The sequence below is a fragment of the Myxine glutinosa genome, chromosome 3 (assembly GCF_964187855.1).
Source record: "Myxine glutinosa chromosome 3, kmMyxGlut1.1, whole genome shotgun sequence".
Taxonomy (NCBI): domain Eukaryota; kingdom Metazoa; phylum Chordata; class Myxini; order Myxiniformes; family Myxinidae; genus Myxine; species Myxine glutinosa.
In genome coordinates this window covers 183,924,832-183,951,600 of record NC_136263.1, presented here as the reverse complement: position 1 = coordinate 183,951,600, position 26,769 = coordinate 183,924,832, and the positions used below count along the sequence as shown (strand labels likewise).

General features: G+C 48.1%; 1 protein-coding gene across 1 annotated transcript in view; it reads left to right on the top strand.

Moving 5' to 3' along the window:
* The window catches only part of COG7 (component of oligomeric golgi complex 7), a 92,477-nt gene that overhangs the window by 52,007 nt on the left and 13,701 nt on the right, over positions 1–26,769 (top strand). The window contains exon 16 of the mRNA XM_068109726.2: positions 810–924. Coding sequence (XP_067965827.2) covers positions 810–924 — 115 coding nt within the window. The remainder of the gene's footprint in view (positions 1–809; positions 925–26,769) is intronic.

Genomic DNA, 26,769 nt, shown 5'->3' with positions numbered 1-26,769 from the left:
ATTTCATTATTCATGATTGTTGGTGTAAAGAGGTCAAGTAGCACCGCTGCATGCTCACTTTCAGCCCTCAGATGCCCAAATTATTTTGAAATGCATCACAGAATGAAATTCTGCACACCTACTCATCCTGAAATGGAATGTTCTATGTGCATTACATTTTTGATTGGACATTCGTTTGGCACAGCAGGACAGTTAAAAGTTGCTGGCACTTTGTTAATTTTACAAAATACCAAATACATTCATTCTCGTCACTTAATATTGATATTTCCTCAAAATCGTTGGTGCAGTAGTCTTGCACTTAAGGCTTTGTGCAGGAGCTGAAACACATGCACACACAAAACGTCTCCAGTCTCAACTTCAGACAAACATGGCCAGAGTAGGGGCTAGGGGGGAAGTGAAGTAATTTCCCTGAGCACTCTGTGTACCGATGACGACACTATCTTTATGACGTCGCTTTTCTCTGCACTCAGCGAGGCATTGGAGGATATATTTCCTCCTCTTCATCAATGCCAACCCATTCCCGGGTCTTTCTGTGCTTGATCATTTTAAATGCTGACCATCAACCACAAAAGCAGCACATACCATTTGTAAAGTATTTGGCATGACTGCTATTGTCGGAAACATACTGCCGACCTCCCAGACTCAGACCGCACGCTCTAACAATTATGCCACCGAGTCTAGTTATTTGGCTTCCTTTCCTATGTCATACTGCCTTCTTTAATTGTTTAATTTCATTTTAAAACCCACATCCTTTCCCTGCTGTCATTACAGTAATGCATTTGGTTTGTTGATGTGTACTGTTATCTCAGATTGGCCAGTACATCATGTCCTTGCCTCTGCATCTGGAGCCTTTTGTAACTGAAGAGGATGCTGCCTTGGAGCTTGCACTACATGCGGGCAAACTTCCATATCCACCAGAAAAGGGTAAAACTTCTGTTACTTCTGAATTGCACTGTTTTGCCACAACATTTATTACTATCACCAAGTACATACGGTATATTCAGGTTTTGATTGTAAATGTAAATTGCATATTAAAGAGCAAAACTTTGTGGTTAGATGACCCAACTGCAAGTGAGCTGTTTGCAGCAAGAGTCTGTTTTTCTTTTCTTTAAAGTTTTGTACTTGCATTTGTAAAATGACTTGGTGAACTGGGAATAATTAACACAGTAGGTTTCTGATGTTAACATATTACTGACCCTGTTGTGCAGAATTAGAATGGGAACTGATGGATTTTTTTTTTTTCATCAGACTATTTGTCAAAGGTCAGCACTCGGGCAGTTATAGTAAACAATTGGCATGCATGAAACGGATTTTGATGTATCTTGTGACTGAAGTTGTGACTGTGACTAACTGTAGCAATCCAGCTGGCTCGTCGACTTTCATTCTACATGTTGACCCTTCTGTGTCGTGAATTTCTTTTCGATGCACAAAATCTGTTAGTTAATGTGTTAATTGATGCACTTTGCACCAATCTCCACTTCTTACCAGGAAGTGGTGCTGTACAAAGAAATATAATTCATAATATTTCTTGTCAATTCAAACATGAATATCTTTGTTATTGTTCGGCCAATTTCAATTCTGATTGTACTAATCGAAATAGGAATGTATGAGGATGTTTTTTTAAAATCCATTTGATTTGGTTATACGACGAGTTAACATTTAAAAGAATCGTTTTTTTAAAGGTGTTTTGAAAAAAATCAAAATTTTTGCCTTATGATTATGTAATTTGTGGGGTGGGCAGGATGGCCTAGAGGTAGGCACAATCTCCTCTAACCTGCCCAATCTCCCTGGGTTTGAATCCTGGCCCAGCTATAAACTGTCACATTGGTGTTTCCCAGTCACGGTGATTCATCAATGTGTGTGCCGTCCCCTGGATGGACGTTAAATGGGCATCCCATCTACAGGCATTAGTTGGTCTATGTTAAATATCCCATGGTGTCCTTCGCAAAGAGTAGGTGAGCTATCGCCATCACCTTGTGCAGTTGTGCAGAGGCATTCTAGCTCTTAAACGAGCCTCGATCTTGTATACAAAATTACCCCCAAAAAACCCTGGACAAATTCCTGCCACAACCCTATTCAAACGACAGGCTTGGCTAGCCGATTCATGAAAGACTTGGGCCAAGCTTCCCCTGGCCAACCCCTCTCCCCCCTCCCCACTCAAGAACAGGAATAATTGTAGCCATAACAGAGGAGAAGAAGATTATCGAACTTGCGGGGAAATATTTTTTTCCCCTAGGCTTATTTATTAAACAGTGATCAATCTTCATGAAATTGTGCCCAGTTCTCAGTTTTTGTGAAATTGCATTACTTTTTGTAAAATTAGAGAAACATTTGTCTGAAGGTTTTTGATGTTTTACCAATACCGCCCGTCATTGATGAGACATGTACGGAGATGCTAATTGCAATGGGAGAAGTTGGACGAAGAGGCTGTTGAATGTATGTGTGAGAGAGGGTTCGATTTTGCAAGAGTAGAGGACAGGGTTAATTGTGCCAAAATGGAAGGGGAAGGCTGATGTGCAGAGGCATTACGCTCCGAAGTCACATCACGATGGTACTGAAGAGGATTCTGGACAGGAGGATAAGGAAGAGTGCGGAGATGGATAATGTGTATCATAATGTGAGAGGCAGGCTTCTTTAAACCGTCAGAATATACTGATTGAAGCATATGATATGTTTGTGAATGAGTGCAAAATTGGCATCAAATTGGAAAAGGGGGTACAGAATTGGCAGTAATGACAGTGAAGAGAGCGAGACAAATGGAAAAGGAACAGACATACAAGATCGGTCACATGTTGGAAAATGTGCAAATAAAAAGAAAAGCATGGTGGAAACTGTAGAAAAGAAAATACAAAACATGCAGATCATGCACAAGAAAACATGCTGGAGTACCTGGTATGGCTGATGCCAGTGACAACAACAACAACAACAACAACAGGCATTTTAAGTCCATTTTCCCTGCAAGAGCGGGGGTTAGCCTTGCGGTCCCCATGACAATGTTCTCCATTTTGCCCTATTTTCTGCATCTCCCCTTGTTAACCCCCTTGCCCGCATTTCTTCTTTGACCATCTTTAGCCAAGTCTTTCTCAGTCTTCCCCATCCTCTACTTCCTTCTACATTCATTTCCATCACTCTTCTCAACCAGTCACTTTCATCCTTCCTCAACACATGACCAAACCATCTCAACCTGTTCCTCTTCACAGCATCAATCACAGGCTCAATCACAGGCTCTATTTCCATCATCTTTCGCAATTCATCATTTGTCTTCCTCTCTCTCAACGATACTCCACACATCCACCGAACCATTCGCATTTCCACCCTTTCCAGCCTTCGTTGCTGCTCTACGTTCATTACCCATGTCTCGCTCCCATAAATCATAACACTTCGCACACATGCAGCATACACCTTTCCCTTCAGCTTCAACGACACTCCCCTCCTGGTCAGCATGCCACTCAGTTCCCAAAACTTCTTCCATGCACATCTCACTCGAGCAACCATTGCCGAGTCTGATCCACCTTCTCCATTCAGCATGTCTCCAAGGTAACAAAATGTTTTCACACCTTCCAGCTTCACGCCGTCTCCAAGATCCAACTCAACATTTCCTCCATCTGCAGCTCCCTCTGCACACCTTACATTTGAATGTAGCTGCCACACTGGTTAATGCCCCTCTCAGACCATTACATTTTTGATGAACCCACTCAGCGCACATTGTACATTGAATGGAGTTCACTCCGACACCCTTCCTGCACACACAGCACACGGCCACTTCCCAGTTCTTTCCACCTCACCACATGCTTTACCACTTGCCATCACCTTCGTCTTTCTGATATTCACCTTCAGACATTTTGTCTCCATACATTCCTTCCACTTGTTCATCTTTTCCTTCAGTCCATCCATACTATTCCGCAATCAACACCAGATCATCTGCATACAACAACTCCCACAGTAAACCCTCCTTTACGTTCTGAGCCAGCACCTCCATCACAGCTACAAATAGTAGTGGACTTAGTACCAACCCCTGATGCACTCCCACCTTCACCTCAAACTCACCACTGTTCCTGTCCTTCGTCCTTACAGCTGTGCGCACTCTTTTGTACATTGCCATCACTACTCTGATCAACCATTCCTCCACTCCTAACTTCCTCAATGCCCATATCACTACTTCACGTGGAACCCTATCAAATGCTTTCTCCAGATCAACAAACCCAAGAAACAACCTCTTCCTCTTCTCCATGTACTTCTCCTGCAACTGCCTTACAATAAAAAGCGCATCTATCGTTCCTCTTCCTGGCATAAATCCAAACTGCATTTCATAGATCTTCACTTTCTTCCTTATCCTCCTCTCCAACACCCTTTACAATACCTTCATTCCATGCTCTAATAACTTTATCGCTCGATACGAGCCACAGTCCAGAGGGTCACCTTTCCCCTTGTATAGAGGGACGAGGGTACTCGGTTCCCAATCCACTGGAATGCGGCCTTCTTTCACCATCAGATTCCAGATCTCTGTCATTCTCTTCACACCCCAACTTCCTGCTGCCTTCAACATATCTCCCACAACTCCCGTCGGCCCTCCCGCTTTTCTACTCTTCATTGCTTTTATCGCTTCCTCAACTTCCTTCTCGGTTATCTTCTCTGCCGGTCCTAAAACTGGGTTACTCTCTATGTTGCCATCCCATTCATTCTCTGCATTGAACAGCATTTCCATATATCTCTTCCATCTTCCTTTAATTCCATCTGGGTCCACAACGATTTGTCCCACTTCATCCTTCAAGCAACTCACCCCCATCACATCACACCTCTCTTTCGCGATCTGCTTTGCAATCCTGAATACCGCTCTCTGACCCTCCTCCGAATCCAAGCGTTCTCCGAACATTTTCCTACATGCCTCCTGCGCCTTTGCTACCTCTTTCTTTGCAGCCTTCTTGGCTGCCTTCTAACTTTCATGCTCTGCTGTTTCTGCCCCCGTACCCTTCGCCTTCTGCCACTCCTTGAACTTCTTCCTCTTCTCGTCAATCCTCTTTCCAACTTCATCATCCCATCACCATGTTTCCGAGTGCCTCGGTGGTCCTTTTGTCCATCCACATACCTCACCAACGGCTCCCAACAGACTATCTTTAATTGACATCCAACCACTTTCAAGCTCAACCACATCATCCTCTACCCTACTCGGTCTCTCTTTTAATGCCTCCCTTACTGTCACCTATTTCAACCTCCACACCTTCATTCTCGGTTGGTACTTCACCCGCCGAGCTCTCCTCGCACCTTTCGCAGACAACCAAGTGGTGCTGGGAAACGGCCTCCTCCCCCGGGATCACCTTTCCCCCTATCTCGCCTACGCACCAGCAGGTAGTCAACGGTTGTCGTCGACCCACCTGACGTGTATGTAACAAGCTTATTATCCTCTTTCTGCAACTGAGTATTACAAATCAACAAATCAGCTCCATCAGCAAACTCCAAAATCCTTTCACCTTCTCCATTTCTCACACCATTTCCGTAATCCCCATGAACTCCCTCAAAACCGTCCATACTCCTTCCCACATGTCCATTTAGGTCTCCTCCTACCACAACAACTTCCTCGTCTTTCACGTTTTCCATCAGCTTCTCTATTGCACACCAGAACTTGTCCTTCTCTTCATCGCTCCGACCAACCTGCGGAGCATATCCCGAGATGACGTTCACCAAGAGCTTTCCAATCATCATTTTCACCATCATCAACCTATCACTCACTCTAGTCACACTCACCACACTGTCTACAAACTCCTCAGAAAACAGGACACCAACGCCATGCACGCCCTCCGGGCACCCTTGCCACACAAACTTGTATTTCTGTCCCTGCCTACCCTTCACCATTCTCACACCACTTCCCTTAAATCTCGTCTCTTGCACACAACATATGTCCACTCTTCTTCTGACCAATACTTCCACCACTTCTCCTGATCTCCCTGTCATTGTCCCTACATTCCATGTGCCAAACCTCAGAAACCGATCTCCACGTCGGGCATCAGACGTTTCGTCATCATAAATGGAGTGATTTCCACCCTTGCTTCGATCGGGTTCCCCACCTTGAGTTCTGACGAGAGGGAGTTGGGTCCCCCACGGGGTACTTCTGGCTGTACCCTGCCCATATGTAGTTGTAATTGTCATGGTTCTCTTTTTTGAGGCAATGTTTTTCTGGCCGGATGCCCTTCCTGACGCCAACTCTTTTAGTCGCCTCTTACGACACACAGGGATACGTTGTACCTATTCTAAACCGGGGTACACACCGGTACCGGGGTAGGAGACATGAGTCTCATATAGTAATAGTTGGAGATTTTAATTTTCCGGGTATTGACTGGGAATCATGGCACATATGTGCCATGCCACAGCACCCAGCACATCGATTTATCGAGACACTGCAGGCAATTATTTATCAACAGCATATTACCGGAACCAGGCGACACCGCCAAGGGCAGAAGTGTAGCATTTTGGATCTGGTGATAACTAATGTGAATGAGATGATGAAATCGATAGAATACTTCGGGCCACTTGGAAGTTGCAACCATTGCTGCATTCGAGTGGAGCTCAGTTTGTGCATTGGAAAACAATCCCATAAATGTACGTAGATTGAAACTGAATAAAGGGGATTATGAGCAGATGAACCAGAAACTTGTGGAGGTAAAATGGGATGAGGAGCGAGCAGAGTTAAACTGTGAAGAGGCATGGTTCTTTTTTAGAAATACAACGGAGGCAACCATGGACAAATGTATTCCTAAAAGTGTACCGACTAGGAATTTATTTTATTTTTTTATTTTTTTTTGTATACAAGATCGAGGCTCGTGAAAGAGCGAACATTAATCACACAGAAAGACAAACCGACACATAAAACATATAACATCGGGAGCGGTAGACAAGATGAGGAGAGAGGGGGAAGGACACAAACACAACATTTGAGAGCAGGGACTGAGAGACATGGAGACATTGAGAGATCTGTGGGAGGGAGAGGGCTTTGGGGGGGGAGGCATGGGAAGGGGCGGGGGGTGGGAGAGGTATAAAACATACAGGCGGAAACAGCCATACATCACCCACGGAACTGGCACAATCCCGTGATAAAGGAAAGGCTTGGAAAAAGTACAAGGAGACAGAGAGGGACCTTGATTATAGAGACAGAGAATATAAGAATTGCCAATTTCCTACATTTTTCAGATTTCACTCCAGATTTCGATACTTATTTAGTGCATGGAATCCGATCCTCAAATCTAAATCCATCTTTTGATTATATACTTTAATTAGTCCATGAGATTGGATCGTGTTTTCAAGCCAAGGCATGTTTGAATGGGCTGAAACAAAATTGTGATGTAAGAACCAAGGGATGTGACAGAGGGCTGACCAAAATGGTGCACCGCCATTTTGGTAAGGCCTTTTTACTTGCAAAATCGTAAATTTTTTCCCCAATTATATTGGTTGGTCTTGTGCGTTATTACTTGGCAAAAAATGTTTTGGGGGGACAAGTATGCTGATCACTCCGCCTTGTGTTTGTGTATTTGTCTGTCCGCTCACTTATACTTGCCTGCAGGTCACAATTTTAAACCGATCTTCACGAAACTTCACCAAATGGTAGAGTTCGTGGTCCGACAAAATCCTATATATTTTTGGGGTCAAAAGGTCAACACAGGCCAAAGGTCAACCACGTTTTTCAAATTTCTAAAATCCTCAATTTTCATGCGATTGACTTGAAATTTGAATAGGATATACATATCGGCAAACTGAATTCAACCACCAACTATTTTTGAGATCAGCATAGGCCAAAAGGTCAACATAGGCCAAAGGTCAACCACCTTTTTCAAATTTATAAAATCCTCAATTTTCATCCGATTGACTTGAAATTTGAATAGGATTTACATATCGGCTTACTGAATTCAACCACCAACTATTTTTGAGATCAGCATAGGCCAAAAGGTCAACATAGGCCAAAGCTTAACAACCATTTCAAATTTCTAAAATCCTCAATTTTCATCCGATTGACTTTGAATTTGAATGGGATTTTCATAGCAGCTTAGTGAAACCAACCACTAACTATTTTTGAGGTCAACATTGGCCAAAAGGTCAACATTGGCCAAAAGGTCAACATTGGCCAAAAGGTCAACATTGGCCAAAAGGTCAACATAGGCCAAAATGTCAACATAGGCCAAATTTCAAAAATTGTCAGTTTTCATCTGATTAACTTAAGATTTGAAGACTATATGCATATCTGGTCACAAAATTCAACCCCAAACTATTTTTGAGGTCAACATAGGCCAAAAGGTCAACATAGGCCAGATTTCTAAAATCCTCAATTTTCATCCAATTGACTAATTTTAATAATAATAATAATAATTCATTTATTTTGTATAGCGCTTTTCATGAAGCCCAAAGGTGCTTTGACAGAGTGCAAAACATAATGCATAACAAAACATGAAAACAACAAGTGCAAAAAGACAAGAATCAATAGGGAAATATTGTTACAGACGTGGCTTGGATGTTATTTACCGAGCGGTTTTATGGTATGACCACGTCTGCACAAGTTACCCGATTGTGCCCGAACGTTGACTAATCGCGCTATGCTAGACCAATGAAGGAAAAAGAAGACACCCGGCTGGATCACAATAACACAATACGACACCAGGGGTTCAGTTCTCAAGACCTCCGGAGGAGGTTATATTAAGGCGGAAGGTTAGATTACAGGGACAAGAGGGAAACATAGGAAGGTGGGCACTTAAACACACTTATATTAACCCCAACAGACGACAGATAAACGGGACAAGGCTCACTCACACGGGGTTTGATGGCAAGGAAAGCGGGTAGCGATCGCTCCAGGTGCACCTTGGCTCAGGGCAGGATCACGTACGGTCCAGTTTAAGAGATGCGGTGGAGGTATTGCAGCGCTCGAGGGGTGGCGACTTCTCTCTCCAGGCTGGGGGCGCATCTGACTCAGCGCTCGCAGGTGGCTTTCCTTCTCCAAGCTGGGTGCGCATCTCTCATCACATCCGGCGCGGGGCCGCGTATATCCGGCGGGGAGTGACACGCCCTCGGCTCGTTAGCTCCGCCTCGTGGAATCGGCACGTTGCTTCTCATTGGGTGCGTGCGGGGGGTTTACCAGGCTCCGCCCTTGACGAGGAGCTGACAAGGAGCCCCTTCGTGGTAACCCCGTGGAGCGCATGGTCTGGAGCTAATCGAGCCGGGGTAAGGACGCATCCTCCCCCGCTCCGCCGCCATCTCCTCTGTTGTTGTTGTAATTGTTGGGGAAGAAGATGGAAGGAGGTATTGGAAAGGTCCTAAACTCACTACTGATGCCATATAATCACATTCTGGTGCAACGAAGAGTCATAATTAATGGAGACGAGGCCTTAACTGACATAGAATAAGAATAACTAGGAAGATGTCCGAAAGTTGTCTACGTGTGGTGCGGTGGACCTGGGCACGACATTTAATGGGGGAATAAGGGGAAGGTCGGCTCTACTGATTGTTATTTACATGCAATGGGACTAGGGAATGGGGGATTGGGGAAAGTTGGGGAGTATTGGAGAAAATAGGGGAATATTTACAAGCGGATATGGAGGCCAAATTCCATATTCGCAACATTGCACCCTTCTCTACCCTCGGGGCGTCCCGACCCGATAAATTTTTACCTACTTTAGTGTGGCACGCAATGTAGTTCCCTCTACTATTAACTCTACCCTGAGTGCGACAGTTTTACAGATATTCACAAATGAGTAAATATGTCCCCCTGCGACGTTGCACCCTTCTCCTCACAGAAACACACCCACAGGATAACCGAATCCGGAAAGAATTCGCAAACTAAACATACAGCCGGTAGGGAGCATTATTTACAAGACTACGCGGCTATTTACACTACGATCCAGGACCTGTTTTTGGAGGAACACATGCAGATGTTATGCATAGAGAGAGAGCGCGCTTGCCAACATCGATACACCAACCCACGAGTGCTCTGTGGCCGACGGCCTTTAATAACGTGCAGAGCACCCTTTCCCAGCATCAAAAGCACCACCCCACCACACAGTCAGCACCATCCGGTGCAGTCACCATTGTTCATTGGTATAAAAATAAATTCGACAACCCCTAACCCTGCAGGTGTCTCTTGCTCTTCTTGTGGTGCACTTGGTGGTAACTAAAAGTGGTTCACCTGTATGGCATAGGTGCCACGTTGACCCATAGGTCCATCCCCGGGTGGTGCTTGGCCGCAAACGAACTGCGGTCCATTGTGGGTGGCCACAAACATTGCGGTCCATATGGTGTATCGATCCCGGCAGCAAACAGCGAAAGTGCAGGCCCACAACTGCGCAGCCAGCACCTCTCTCTCCTCTCTCTCCACCCCAAAGCCAGATCCTCGGAGGTGGGAGACAAAAGAAGAAACAAGTGAGTAAGGTGGTAAGGGCGCAAAAGTGCACGCAATGTAAGGTGATGCACACTGGGGGCACATGGGAACCAGGTGAGACAGGTACGTTCCTATCGTACGCCCCCCCCCCACCAGGTAACCTACATGGCCCCTCCCTTACCCCTTACTGCATCCACAAAACACAACACTACCCATAAACATCTACTTTACAAATCGACAAACATCCCTACTGTCTTCCCCGTTCCTCCCATAAACCAAATTCGTCTTCTCTCCCTCCTAACCAATCAAATTTGCCATTTTCAACTCTCATCAAAATTTGCCATCTCCAACTGCACATCAAAATTTGCCATCACCAATTCATCATCAGTCCCTCCTAAGGAGGGAGAGATGGAATCACCCCAATGTCTCATCCACGTCGTGATGCGTCTCACAAATCCACAGCAATCTCATTTCCTGCACACAGAACAAAGAAAACACAGGTGTGGAGTCATCATCATCACCACAGGTAAGTGGCTGCGTATGGTGCGACAGGTTCATCAATCCTAACTATTTCCTAAATGACTTTAACAACTTTACACTACCCGGGGTCTCTCTCCGGCCAAACCATTGGCCCTCTTACACTATGGGTTCTAAAAACCAATTCCCATTGGCCAACCTGTGGTGCTTTTCAATTTGGGGTCTCACTCCCCCGATTCATCTCCCGGTGCCCTCGCACAATTTCTGGGCTGCGGCGTGTACCTCTCCCAGTGGGTCTACCCACCTGCACACCTCCACCACTGCAGTTGCCTCCGAGCTTACCTGCTCCTTACCCTAACCTAACTACCTGGGGAAGGCCCTCTGGCTCTCTCCCCACTCCGTGCCCTCTCTGGCACTGGGCTGCCCGATCCACACCCGGGATCCTCAGGCACCCACTCACAACTACCGGCTCCCAGAGCCCACCTGCGGCCTCACCTGGCCGACATCCTCACAGTGGTGGAGTGCCCAACCAACTACACACACTAACAGGCTACACGCCCAGCCATTTCCACAACACTAATGCACCCATTCACAACACCATTCTGCAACCGCACCACAAATGCCAATATCCAACCACAATTTACCTGCACCCTCTAACTAACACTTACACTACCCGCCCCGGGTACTCGTGAAAGGGGTCCACTCTTCCCCCATCCACACCTTCGCACCATGCACACCACTCCGTACCACTCACTCCAACTCTCTCCACACACCTGTACCTGCACACCTGTGCTCTCACACCTGGTGCCACCTGCACCCTTCTCTCCCCAAGCGCATTCGCGCTGATCCACACACTCACTACTCACACACTGCTCCACACACCTGTCCAGTTGCACACCTGTGCAATCACACCTGTTCAATGCTCACACACACGGCATCATTTCAGCTAACTACTCCCTTCTGAAACTTGCGCGTCCCAGTCGTCCCTTTAAACTATTGCGCTCCCACGTCATTATCATCCACACTAAACTACCTGCGTCCCCACTACAGGTATCAGTCACTAACTAAACTTAACGTCACCTAATGTCAATCCTCGCTAGATCCCTACACACCATATCCTAACCCACCCGGGCTAGTTTTCACTGCCATACACCCCATAAGCTATTGCTCCTTTGCCCCCCACTTGGGCAGGGTGGCAGGGATGCCATCCCACCACATCGGGGGTCTCTCACTACCAATTTTGCACATCAAATTTCAACAAATCAAAAATTTGCCAATCACTGCCCATCATCTGCCAATCACCACTGCCAATCCTTTGCCAATCATCAAATTTTGTTTTTCTCTAATTTTGGGTCCAAAACACTAACCTCATCACCCAGTCGACTCACTAATACCTCTCGGTGCGCCAATCCCTGTCCAAAGCCCGGCTTCGTAAAGCCAAGCAATGGATGCTGGTTGTTTTGTGCCAGCGGCTGGATGCGTCCGGCACTCGGTGCAGGGACGGGGGCTTACCCGGGCCGAGATCCCACGCATCACCTCGGCGTGGAGCCATCCAATGTCCCGATCTCGACCTGCCGGCACGTCTCAATAGAAAGTGGTCGCCATGACGACCCTTCCTATCGAGCTGCCCGCTCCGCCTAGTGGAGCCCGGACGCGGCCGTTCAAAGCGAGGCCCGGCACGCACCGAGGGCCCGATTCGGCTATAAGTCGTTCTACACTCTACCCCGTTTAATGTCGATGCTTCACCTGCATGCTTACACCCCGCAGCCCGTTCCTTGCTCACACATCCAGCTGTGCCCATGCTCCTCGTACCCTTCCTTACACACCCAGGTACCCTCATTCCACTCACAGCCTTGGTCACACACCTGACCACCGAACACTTTGGCACACATTCGTTGGTCGCACACCTCACCAATACACCGCTTCGCACCCCCTCCTCGGTCACCTCCTCTGTGACAATCACAGGTGTGCCCTCATTCGCACACCCAACCACGTGCCTCACCACCAATTCCAGCGTGCATTCCCACTCACGCTCTACCATTCCAGGTGTGCATCCTTCCATCCCAGGTGTACATCCTCGCTCACCTGTCACAACTAACTCACGCTCCATGTCACTCTCACTACTTTCACCTCCATTCCTGACAGCGCACTCACCCTTACTCTTGACAGCGCACTCTTTCCTCATGCACCTGTCCGTCACACACCTTTCTCGCGCACACTCTCCCGTTACACCCTCTGTAACACTCACCACAGGTGGACACTCTTCCTTTCTTCTGACAGCGCACTCTTTCCCCATGCACCTGTCCGTCACACACCTTTCTCGCGCACACTCTCCAGTTACACCCTCTGTAACACTCACCACAGGTGTGCATTCTTCCTTGCCTTTGACAGCGCACTCTTTCCCCATGCACCTGTCCGTCACACACCTTCCTCGCGCACACTCTCCCGTCACACCCTCTGTAACACTCACCACAGCACGCTTCCATGTGCTCCCTCGCACACGCGCTACGACCGACTCATTCTCGCCAACACCCTCACTCCTTGGCACACACTTTTTCCTCACACACCCCAGAGTCGGACTTTCTCGCACACCTCCTCTTTCGCACACCAGACCTGTCACACACTTCACCAACGGCCTCTCACGAACACCCGGGTCTATCTCGACCCCCAAGCCTCTTAAATCACCTGGCGCATCATACGCACGACCATATTGGTCACCACTTACACCGGGTCCTCTTCCTCTTCGCTTCTCCTCCATCACCTGCGAATCCCTCATCCGGTTAATGAGCACATCATCACGATCCAAACACAGACTTTGGACCAATTCTTTTATCTCCTCTTTTATCTCTTTCTTATCCCCTCTCCGTCGCTTCTTAATTTCGCTCATCCCTTCTTCCACTTCTTCTAATTTGTGCTTCACCTCTTTTATTCCCCGGTACGTCTCCTCAAGCTCATCCTCTAAGGCTACCTTGACCGTTTCCAGGTGCGTCCTCACCTGCCGGTCCTTCGTCTCCATTACCTCTATCACCTCGTCCAACCTCGTTGTCAGTCCCTCACGTACCATCTGACTTTCCCTCTTTGTCGCTATCAAGTCGTTTTTTATGTCGTTTTGTGTCGCTTTTAAACCTCCTAATACCGCAGTGTTCCTTTGAACCTGCTCCACTAACTCCGTTTGTCCCACTGTCAGTTGTTCTACTCCCAGCGTCAACTCCTCTATACCACCTTGCAATTTTACAGTCCCCTTTCTCACCTCTTTCTCCATGCGCTCCTTACAGTGCCTCACCTCCTCGCGCACTCCTCCGACCTCCTCACTCACTCCTCTTCTGATCTCCTCTCCCATCACTTGCATCTCCTGCCCAGATGCCACCCTCATCTGCTCCATTTCCTCCCTGTGAGCATCCAGTTTGGTTTCTACCCCCATTCTGACCCCCTCTATCTGCTGCTCCATTTGTTTAACTTCCCTTTCCGCTTGGTCCCTCATGTCCCTCAATTTGCCTTCCATACTGTTTTCTAACCCCTCTAACCCATTTTTCACTCCCTCTATTTGATTCTCTTGAGCGGCCATTCTGTTTTCTACCCCCGTTAACCCATGTTTCACTCCTTCTATCTGATTCTCTTGAGCGGCCATTCTGTTTTCTACCCCCGTTAACCCATTCTTTACTTCTTTTATCCCGTTGTCTAACCCCTCAAATTTCTTTTCTAATCCCTCACCGGTACCCCTCATTTGGCCCTCCAATCGCTCACCCTGAGCATCCATCCGGTTCCCCATTACCCCCATTTGCTCACTCTGAGCATCCATCCGGCCCTCCAATCGCTCACTATTCTGGGCCATAAGGGCCTTCATTTGTATGAAAAAAAGGCCCCAATCCATCGGGGGCGCTGCCACGGTCGCTGGCGCGGTGATCAGCGAGGCGCCATTTTGCGCGCCCGCTTCTTCGTGCGTGACGGCGCTATTTTGCGAACCTGCCGCCCTCACTGCTTCGCTCTCCTCCTGTCCCTCATTTTGGTCCTGGATCGACCCTACCTCACTCTCCTTTACCGGACCCCAGCTGTCTTGATCCGCCATAGCGCGACTTTCAAAATTCGGTTTTTATTTTTTATTTTCGTAAAACAAATTCAAATTTCGCCGTTATAATTTCGCGCGGGAAACGCGCTCCGAATCGATTCGGTCGAGCGCCGTACGCGCTCCGGCTCGATTTTCCCTCCCAAAATTTGGGCCTAATAAATTTAGTCCCGGGTTCGAATTCCACTCCTCGACACCAATTGTTACAGACGTGGCTTGGATGTTATTTACCGAGCGGTTTTATGGTATGACCACGTCTGCACAAGTTACCCGATTGTGCCCGAACGTTGACTAATCGCGCTATGCTAGACCAATGAAGGAAAAAGAAGACACCCGGCTGGATCACAATAACACAATACGACACCAGGGGTTCAGTTCTCAAGACCTCCGGAGGAGGTTATATTAAGGCGGAAGGTTAGATTACAGGGACAAGAGGGAAACATAGGAAGGTGGGCACTTAAACACACTTATATTAACCCCAACAGACGACAGATAAACGGGACAAGGCTCACTCACACGGGGTTTGATGGCAAGGAAAGCGGGTAGCGATCGCTCCAGGTGCACCTTGGCTCAGGGCAGGATCACGTACGGTCCAGTTTAAGAGATGCGGTGGAGGTATTGCAGCGCTCGAGGGGTGGCGACTTCTCTCTCCAGGCTGGGGGCGCATCTGACTCAGCGCTCGCAGGTGGCTTTCCTTCTCCAAGCTGGGTGCGCATCTCTCATCACATCCGGCGCGGGGCCGCGTATATCCGGCGGGGAGTGACACGCCCTCGGCTCGTTAGCTCCGCCTCGTGGAATCGGCACGTTGCTTCTCATTGGGTGCGTGCGGGGGGTTTACCAGGCTCCGCCCTTGACGAGGAGCTGACAAGGAGCCCCTTCGTGGTAACCCCGTGGAGCGCATGGTCTGGAGCTAATCGAGCCGGGGTGAGGACGCATCCTCCCCCGCTCCGCCGCCATCTCCTCTGTTGTTGTTGTAATTGTTGGGGAAGAAGATGGAAGGAGGTATTGGAAAGGTCCTAAACTCACTACTGATGCCATATAATCACATTCTGGTGCAACGAAGAGTCATAATTAATGGAGACGAGGCCTTAACTGACATAGAATAAGAATAACTAGGAAGATGTCCGAAAGTTGTCTACGTGTGGTGCGGTGGACCTGGGCACGACATTTAATGGGGGAATAAGGGGAAGGTCGGCTCTACTGATTGTTATTTACATGCAATGGGACTAGGGAATGGGGGATTGGGGAAAGTTGGGGAGTATTGGAGAAAATAGGGGAATATTTACAAGCGGATATGGAGGCCAAATTCCATATTCGCAACAATATTTAAAGCAAAAGGAGGGAGAAGGAGAAGTGATAGTCAGGGGTTAAATGCTGTGGGTTGAATGTTGAATGCAGTGCTGAACAGGTGGGTCTTGAGTGATGTTTTGAATGTGGTGAGTGAGGAGGAGTCTCTGATGTTGTGAGGTAGTGAGTTCCAGAGGGTGGGAGCAGCGATGGAGAAGGCCCTGTCCCTCCAGGATCTGAATTTGATCCGGATGGGGGGGGGGGGGGGGGTCAGGAGGTTTGTACCAGCAGAGCGGAGGTTGCGGGTGGGAGTGTGTCTGGAGAGGAGGTCAGCCAGGTAGGATGGGGCCAGGTTATGGAGGGCTTTGAAGGTCAAGAGGAGGATTTTGTACTGGATTCTCTGGGAGATGGGGAGCCAGTGAAGCTTGTATAGGATGGGGGTGATGTGGTCACGGGTCCGGGAATGGGTGAGGAGACGGGCAGCGGAGTTCTGAATGTATTGGAGTTCATTGGTGATGGTTGAGGGTGAACCATAGAGGAGGCTATTGCAGTAGTCCAGATGGGAGGTGATGAAGGCGTGGATGAGGGTTTCTGCAGCCGTGGAGGAGAGGGATGAGCGGAGACGGGCGATGTTTTTCAGGTGAAAGAAGGCTGTCTTTGTGATCTGTTTAGTGTATTTGTCGAAGGAGAGGGTTTGGTCAAAGATGATGCCAAGATTCCGGATGAGAGGGGAGGTGGATACTGGGATACCGTCGATGTTGAGGGCAAATTATGGGTGGATTTTGTGAGCGTTTTTGGGCCAATGATGATTATTTCAGATTTATCACAGTTAAGTTTGAGGAAGTTAATTTGAAGCCAGGATTTTATTTCAGAGATGCAGTTTGTCAGGATAGAGTGGGTGTCGGTGGAGACGGACTTGGTGGAGATGAAAAGCTGGATGTCATCGGCGAAGCAGTGGAATTGGAGACCATGACGGCGGATTAAGTGACCGAGGGGGGACAGGTAAAGGATGAAGAGGAGGGGGCCAAGAACTGAACCTTGGGGGACACCTTGGGGGAGGGGAGCAGTGGGGGATTTGCAGTTATTGATGGAGATGAACTGCCGTCTGTCAGAGAGGTATGATTTAATCCAAGAGAGGGCAGTGCCGGTAACATTAAAGGTGGATTCAAGTCGGGTGAGGAGGATGGTGTGATCGATGGTGTCAAAGGCAGCGCTGAGGTCGAGGAGGACGAGAATGTTGAGGTTGCCAGCGTCAGAGGAGAGGAGAAGGTCGTTGGTGATTTTGAGGAGAGCAGTTTCAGTACTGTGGTTGGAGCGGAATCCGGATTGGAATGTTTCATACAGGTTATTTGCAGAGAGGTGATGTTTGAGTTGTGGCTACAGCACGTTCCAAAACTTTCGACAGAAAGGGTAGGTTGGAGATGGGTCTGAAGTTGTTTAGGGTGTCAGGGTTTAGACCAGGTTTTTTGAGAATGGGGGTAACAGCAGCAATTTTGAGGGATGGTGGGACCATGCCTGTAGACAGGGAGGAGTTTATTGTTGCAATGATAAGTGGAGAGAGAGCAGGGAGGGAGGCCTTGACAAAGCTGGAGGGGATGGGGTCAAGAGTGCAGGTGGCAGTTTTCATTCCTATGAGTTCAGAGAGGTCAGTAGGGGAGACCGGGGAGAATTGAGACAGGGGAAGGCAGGATAAGGGGGGGGGGGCAGCTGGTTGGAGGGGGAGCGGGTGCGGCGGTGGTCAAGCTGTTGTAGATGTTGTCAATTTTGCGTTGGAAGAAAGAAAGGAAGGAGATGCAGTTGTCTACTGTGAATGACTGGGTGGTGGTGTCCAGAGGGCGGAGGAGTTTGTTTATTGTCGAGAAGAGTGCTTTTGGGTTTCCGGAGCCAGAGTGGATAATTTGAGAGTAGTAGGCGGAGCGGGCGTGGGAGAGGGAATCTTTGTAGTGTTGTAGGTGGTCCTTGTAGGCTTGGGAGTGAACTGTGAGACCTGTTTTATTGCGGAGTCTTTCAAGTTGGCGAGCACGAGTTTTCATCAGGCGGAGTTCAGGGGTAAACCAGGGAGCAGAATGGGTGAAAGAAACTGTTTTGTTTTTTGCAGGTGCAATCTGGTCAAGGCAGGAGGAGAGAGTGTGGTTGTAGTAGTCAGTGAGGTCGGAAGGGGTGTGGAGGTCAATGAAGGGAGAAGTGCACATTTTTTCAGAGAGGGTGGATGAGAATGAGGTAGGTGAAAGAGCGTTTAGCTTACGGAAGTTGATAGTGCGATAATGTCTTGGTGTTGGGGTGGGGATGTTGATGGTCATAGTGATGGCTAAGTGGTCAGAGAGGGTGAGGTCGGAGCCAGAGAGATGGTGCAAAATTAATCCAGTGGAGCAGACAAGGTCCAAAATGTGACCACGGATATGCGTAGGAAAATTGACATGTTGAGTGAGGTTAAAGCAGGTGAGTAAATCAGTGAAGTCAGTGGTTATTGTGGAGTCAGTGGAGTCCATGTGGATATTGAAATCACCAAGGAGGAGGATTGAGGGGGAGAGGGAACATAGCTGGGTCAGAAAGTAGGAGAAGTCAGACAGGAATAATGGGTGTGGTTTGGGAGGGCGGTAGACGACAGCCATGACTGACTGCGTGCGACCAGAGAGTTTAAAAGCCAGGTGTTCAAAGGATGAGGATGAGGCGATGGGGATGAGGCTGGTCCTGATGTGTTTTTTTTTTGTTTGTTTTTTTGGTTTTTTTTGTATACAAGATCGAGGCTCATGAAAGAGCGAACATTAATCACACAGAAAGACAAACCGACACATAAAACATATAACATCGGGAGCGGTAGACAAGATGGGGAGAGAGGGGGAAGGACACAAACACAACATTTGAGAGCAGGGACCGAGAGACATGGAGACATCGAGAGATCTGAGAGAGGGCGAGGGCTTTGGGGGGGGGGGGGGGCATGGGAAGGGGGCGGTGGGAGAGGTATAAAACATATGGACACTGCCAGGACTTCCAGGAAAGAAGTTGGAATTTCAAACAAGGTGGATCTGGGGTGAATAACCGGGGGTAGAAAAGATCAAGGTTTTGGATGGGGGAAGATAAGAGATGGTCGTGAACAGCTGTTTTAAAGACCTGGAGGGAGGAGTGGGATTGAAGGGAGTGAGGGAGTTTGTTCCAGAGGCGGGAGAAAAGAGGAATGAAAGAGTGAAGGTGAGCAGAGAGCCGAGATTTTGGCAGTTTAACCATCAGAGGGTTGCTGGCAGATCTTGTGCGACCTGTAGGAATATTTGGGGGACAGAGCACAGAGAGCTGGGGGTGCAAGGCCGGAGAGGAGTCGGTAGAAGACAGAAAGACCACCTACCTGCCTGCGGTGAGTGAGTGAAAGGTCCTCAGAGATAGCTTCATCGCGGGAGATTCCAATAATTCTGAAAGCTTTGGTTTCAACAGCGTGAAGCCGAGCTAGGTGTGAGGCAGGGGCACCGGCCCATAGGGGAGAACAGTATTCCATTGAGCTGCGGATGAAAGCCTTGTATGTGGTGAGGAGCTCAGGTGTGCCGAGGAAGGACTTCGCATGACGGAGGATGCCCAGTCGGCGACTGGCTTTGGAGGCCAGCTTGGAAATGTGGTTTTCCCAAGAAAGATCATGGCAGATTGTGAGACCCAAAAGCTTGAGCGACAGAACTTCTTGGAGAGGATTGTTGAGAAAGTAGATGGGAGGGTTGTCCAGTCGATTTTTTCGGAGAGACATAGTAAGAGTGTGAGATTTGTCAGGATTGAAAGACATGTTCCACTTGTTTGACCAGTCTGTGATTTTGTCCAAGTCTTCAGAGAGTGAGGAGGCTGCAGACTGCCGATCTGAGGGAAGACGAATGGAGCGGCAGAGAGTGGAGTCATCAGCAAAGAGTCAGAGAGATCATTGATGAAGACCAGAAAAAGCATGGGGCCCAGAACACTGCCTTGGGGAACTCCAGCCTGAACAGGAAGAGGAGATGAGAGAAACCCATTCAGGGCCACACGTTGATGACGATTAGAGAGGAAGTTCGCCAGCCTGCATGGAGATTTCCATGGATACCAAAGGAGGAGTGTTTGGTGAGCAGAGCGGGGTGCCAGACCGTGTCGAAGGCACGTGATATGTCGAGGGAGACGGCTCTAATTTCCTGTTTGGCATTGAGGACCTCCATCCATTGTTGAGACAGCAGAAGCAGCATGTCCAGAGTAGAGTGACCTGGTCTGAAACCAAATTGATGATCAGAGATCAAGCCATTGGAGAAGAGGAAAGATTTCATATCCGAAGCAATGATGGATTCCATGACTTTGCTGATAATTGGGAGAAGGCTGATTGGTCTGTAGTTGCTAGGATCTGTTTTTGCACCTTTTTTGTGCAAAGCGGTGATGCTGGCTGATTTCCAAGCAGATGGCAGTTGACCTTGAGCAAAAGAGAGGGTGAAGAGAACAGAGAGAGGGTGAGATAGAGCGGCAGAGCAGGATTTTAGGACCCGTGGGCTGATGCCGTCGGGTCCAGTTGCAGAATCAGAGTCGAGGGTTGACAGAAACTTTTCCACCTTGTCAGGAGGAAAGGACACGGAGTCCAGGAGCAGCAGGGTACGACTGGGTATGGTGGGTACAGAGAGGGATGGGTTTGGGACACAAGATTTGGAGGCAAACACAGAGTTGAGGCATTCAGCTTTTTCACGTGCGGAGTCAGCTGTGTAGCCGTTTGAGGTAAGGGAGGTAAGGGAGGGGATGGAGGGGGAACAAACACCAGAAACGGATTTGACCAGACGCCACCAGGATTTGGAAGAGGGAGACAGATAAGAGAGTTCGGTCTTGAGAACAGAGAGATATTGTTTCCTGGCTCTCCTGAGGGTGGACACACACTTGTTTCGGGCTTTGTGAAAGGAAATGAGAATTCCTTCCGTTGGATTTGCTTTCCAGGAGACGAAGGCAAGTTGTTTCTGGGCAACAGCCTCACCACAAGATTCTGTGTACCATGGACGGGAGGAAGGGTATGACAACTGAAAACGAGATGGGATAAATCTGTGCATGAGAGAGAGCAATTTACTTTGGAAGAATTCCCAGGATGAGTTGATGTCAGAGGTGGTAGAGATGGGAGACCAGTCCAGATGATTGATGGCTGCTTGAAGACCATGCCAGTTGGCCTGAGTGAAATGCCAGACTCGTCGACGCTGAGCAGGCTCCCTGAGGATGGTCAGAGAGATGTCCACTTTAACAAGGACATGATCAGATCCGATTGGAGCAGAAGAAGAGCAGTAGACATTTTCAGGGAAGTTAGTCATAACCAAGTCCAGAAGAGAATTTGTTCCGTTGACTGAGATCCGGGTCGGGAAATTGACAGATTGTGTCAGTCCCAGTGAGTCGCAGAAGTCCTTTGCTGAGGAGCCATGGCTGGTGAGAGAGGTACCCACACCCAGCCAACTGGCATGATGACAGTTGAAATCACCACATATGAGGAAGAGAGAGTTGGGATGAGTAGATAGAAGTTGGTCCATATTATCAGACAGCGAGATGTAGATGGAGTCATCACTGTTTGGTGGACGGTACAACACACATATGAACAAGAGGTGGGAGCGAAGGGGAAGCCGTAGCCAGAGGTATTGCTGGGGGTGAGATGGAGAGAGTGCAGTGCAGGGCGAGTGAGGAAGAGAGTTTTTGATAAAGATAGCAACCCCACCTCCAGGACGAGGCTCAGGTCTATCATACCAAAGGAGGGAGTAGCCCGGGAGAGATACTAAGGAATCAGAGACATCATAAAGGAGGAAAGTTTCTGTTAAGCAGATCACGTCTGGTTTGACAGAAGCAACCTGTATGGAGACATCAGTTAAGTTTGAACGAAGGCCCCGGATGTTTGAGGTCCATACCGTTAATGAAGAGGAAGGGGGAGCATCAGATACAGAACAGGGGGGAGGAGGGGTAGGGTAAGATGTGGAAGAGGTGGAAGAGGTAGGGAGAGTTGTTGAAGGTGTGTCAGAGATTTCAGAATAGCTCGGAGAAAGGGAAGGATGGGGCGGACAAAAGGTTTGATTGGTGATTGGGTGAGGCACAATGAGGTGTTATTTGAGGAGGGGGAAGAGCGAGGCAGAAGGTTGGGGGAGATGGAGGTGAGAGTTGGAAGGGGGAAGAAGCGGGGAGGACGCTTTGAGGAGGGGGAGTGAGAGGGGGGAAATTGAGAAGCAATGAGGGTGGGGAGATTTGAAGGGGAGGGGCGAGGGGGGAGTTTGGGAGGGAGGGACAAGGGGAGGGATTTGAAAGGGATGGGATATGGGGGAGATTTGGAGGCGAGGGGTGAGGCAGGAGTCTAGGAGGGGAGGGGCGAGGGGGCGTCTTGGCGGTGAGGGGGTAGTTTAAGAGGGAGGGGGCAAGGGGGGAGATTTGAAAGGGATGGGTGATGGGGAAGATTTGGAGGGGAGGAGTGATGGGGAAGATTTGGAGGGGAGGGGTTATGGGGAAGATTTGGAGGGGAGGGGTGAGATTGGATTTTAGAAAGTGTACGATTTATGGGAAACGAACATTTATTGCAAAATGAGTTTCTTTGAGTTTGATGAGTTTGAGAAACTCAAAATGAGTTTCGGTGCCATTATCCACCGTAAAAATGAGTCTTGACGGTGGATAACGGCAATTCCACCACCTCGGCCCTCCGAACGTGGTTTATTGACGTAGGAATATCCATTGGGTGTGGTGAGGTTGAGCGTGTAGTAGTCCAGTGGTTGTTGCCAGGTTTCGGTGAGACAGAGAAAGTCCAGTTTGTTATCCAGGATGTATTCGTTCAGGATGAGGCATTTGTTGTTGAGGGACCGGGTGTTGAACAGGGTGAGCCTGATGTTGTTTTGAACAGCGGGGATGAATTCAGGTGATTTAGCCAGGGTTCGCAGGCAGAAGGTGCGATTTTGTGCGTTGCCGTGACCAGGTGCGCTGGGACGATGAGTGGGAGTGCGCTGAGCCGACCAGAGGACGGGGATGGAGTGACCTGATTGTACATATACAAACTTACGACCGGAGCCACGGTGAATGTACCTGGGTCGTCGGAGGAGTCCATTTGATTTGATGGCAGAGATGCATGATGGGGTGGAGCGGGTATTGAGCAGAAGGAGCCTTGCGGCGGAGTACCGCAGAGCCATGCCAGGCAGGAGCGGAGAGGCGAGCACGAGGCCAAGGTTGAGGAGGTGAAACAATGGTCCCAACGCACGGGAGCAGGCCCAAGGAAACGAAGGAGACGAAGGAGCCAGGTAGGTGAAGCCAGGAGCAGAGTCGGGACAAGCAGAGGGCAGACAGGAGCAAAGAGACGATCACGAGGCCAAGGTTGATCACGGCAAAGCGGGAAATGCAGCGGCAATCAACCGCCGCCGCTACAAATCAAGATCACGGCGGGAAAACCACCGCCACACCGCTGCGAAGGACACAACCCACGAGAGCGTGCCCGAGGAAACAGCGAGCAGGCGAAGGAGCCGGGTAGGCGAAGCAGGGAGCAGAGCCGGGACTATGCGGAGGGCAGACTCAATGGCCAAAAAATCCGCACGACCACCAAAAAAGCAAGCCACAGACAGTGGCCCAGTCGAAGAAGCGGCGAGCATGTGACGCCTGCGTCCTCTTCAGACCGGACCCTTCAGATTTTGAATAGGATTTTCATATCTGCTAACTGAATTCAATCACCAACTATTTTTGAGATCAAAATAGGCCAAAGGTCAACCACTTTTTTTCAAATTTCGAAAATCCTCAATTTTCATCCGATTCACTTGAAATTTGAATAGGATTTACATATCAGCAAACTGAATTCAACCACCAACTATTTTTGAGATCAGCATAGGCCAAAAGGTCAACATAGGCCAAAGGTCAACAACTATTTCAAATTTCTAAAATCCTCAATTTTCACCCAATTGACTTGGAATTTGAATGGGATTTTCATATCAGCTAACTGAATTCAACCACCAACTATTTTTGAGATCAAAATAAGCCAAAAGGTCAACATAGGCCAATGGTCAACCACGTTTTTTCAAATTTCTAAAATCCGCAATTTTCATCCGATTGACTTGAAATCTGAATAGGATTTGCATATCGGCTTACTGAAACCAACCACCAACTATTTTGAGGTCAAAATAGGCCAAAATGTCAACATCGGCAAAATTTCTAAAATTGACAATTTTCATCCGATTACCTTAATTTGAAGAAGATTTGCATATCTGGTCACATAATTCAAACACCTAACCAATTATTTGTGAAGTCAAAAGGATTCTCTACTGAGTGACATTCTACTTTGTTCTCTTTTGCCAAGTGTGCTCTGAGTGATTTTTTTTAGTTTGTCTGTTTGTCTGTTTGTCTGTCTTTACTTGTTTGTCTGTATGTCAGTCGCCTACAGGTCACAATTTTCAACCGATCTTCACGAAACTTTACCAAGTTGTAGAGGTCATCACAATTGAGAAACCTATTGATTTTGAGTTCAAAGGTCAAAGGTCATCTGGATGTCAAATTTCTAAAATCGCCATTTTAATCCGATTTAATTTGAAAATTGAACAGCATTTGTATAGTGAGTCACTAAATTGGGAAACCAACTATTTTTGAAGTCTATGGTCAACTCAATGTCAAAATTCCAAAATCATCACTTTTAATCTGAAAAACCATCAATTTTCATCCGATTGACTTGTGAATTGAACAGCAATTGCATATTGAGTCACTAAATTGGGAAACCAAAGAGTCAAAAGGTCAAAGGTCAACTCGAGGTCAAACTTCCACAATCAATTTTCATCCGATTCACTTGAAAATAGAACAGCATTTGCATATTGCCTCACTGAATTGGGAAACCAACTATTTTTGAGGTCAAAAGGTCAATGGACAACTCTAGGTCAAACTTCTAAAATCATCAATTTTCATCTAATAATAATCACTTTTCATCCTATTGACCCGAGCTTTGATCAAGATCGTAAATTTTGATCTTGATGAAATGGACAATTTGCTGGATCAATTGCAACTTTTTTTTCGGGTGGGTTGATGGATTTTGCAGGTATTGTGCTGTGCATGATGTCTTCTTGTTTTTTTTGTTCTTATGAGCACCCCATTAATCATCTTCAAAAGGAGTGTGTGAACACACCAAACACCCAGATATCATTTGTGCACTCTCTTGCAGGGCAATAATAATAATAATAATAATAATAATAATAATAATAATAAACGAGTCTTATATAGCCCCATCAAGCAGAGTAAACGACCCTCATGGCGCTTTACATTATCATGCGAACGCACACACACCGCACACACATACACAAACATACACACACACAGACACACCTTCACTCTTGCCCTATCCCTCTCCCTCCCCATTCAAAACCCACAGATGTGTACTCCCCCTCCTCCTCCCCTCCCTCCCCCGCACATGTACACAGACATACTCTCGATCTCTGTCCCACCTCAAACCAAATTGGGGGAGGGGGGAGGGGGTAGGGTGGAGGGGGAAGGGAGGGGGAGGGGAGGACAGAGGGGGGAGGGGGAAGGGAAGGGGGGGGGGTGGGGTGAAGGGAGGGGGAGGGGGTAGGGTGGAGGGGGAAGGGAGGGGGAGGGGAGGACAGAGGGGGGAGGGGGAAGGGAAGGGGAGGGCCAGTCAACAATGATGTTGCAGTTCTCATGGTCGGAGAGCAGCACAACAATCGCGACATCGTCCTGCATCTTCGCAACAGCACGAAGCGGATTTTGGAGACTCACCGATCCTGTGACGCCCTCCATTACCGGCGTTGCCGGGCGGGGGAAGGGAGACACGTACATTCCCAACCCGTACATTCGCCCTCTCGACTCATGCTCACTCGGACAAAAGCCTCGCACAAATTACACCGTGAAGGCCCAATGGCCATGTCTATGCCACAAATCAAGTACGTGAGCGAGTCGGGCGCACTGAATTGAAAATATATAGAACACTCGTACTCCGTGAAAAGTGAAGCTGCCGTGTCGCCATCTTGGTTAGCACGACTCGACCAACTCGCTTCGCGGATCTCGTTTGTTTTGAACGTGTGAATTACATGCGAACGCGTAACTGTGAGTTTATGGCGGCAAGGAACATCACGTGATCGCTCTGAGCGAATCAGCACGCTGTTCTGCCACCTGCTCAGATTCCATGTATAATATTCCTCGTTGAAATGCGCTGAGGTAAATATGAATAAAAAATATGGATCTCGTAAAGATGAAAGAAAAAAAAAACCCATGTGGTGTGAATGGCAATGTTCCTCGCTGAAATGTGAAAAAACGCAATCGCTTTTCGCTCTGAAATACGTGAGAACGCGTAACTGAGTTTATGGCGGCAAGGAACATCACATGATCGCTCTGAGCAAATCAGCGCGCTGCTCTGCCACCGCCTCAGATTCCTTGCATAATATTCCTCGCTGAAATGCGCTGAGGTAAAAATATGGTAAAAAAATATTATGAAATTTTTTTTTTTTAGGTCGGCCATGTTCTTCCCAGGCTCAATGGCCATGTCTATGCCAAATATCAAGCACGTGAGCCTCTCCGTCTAGGAGTCTATCGGTAACATTACACACACACACACACACACACAAACTGTGTTTTATATATATAGATGGTGATGGAGCTGGTAGGCAGGAGGGTTAAATGAAGG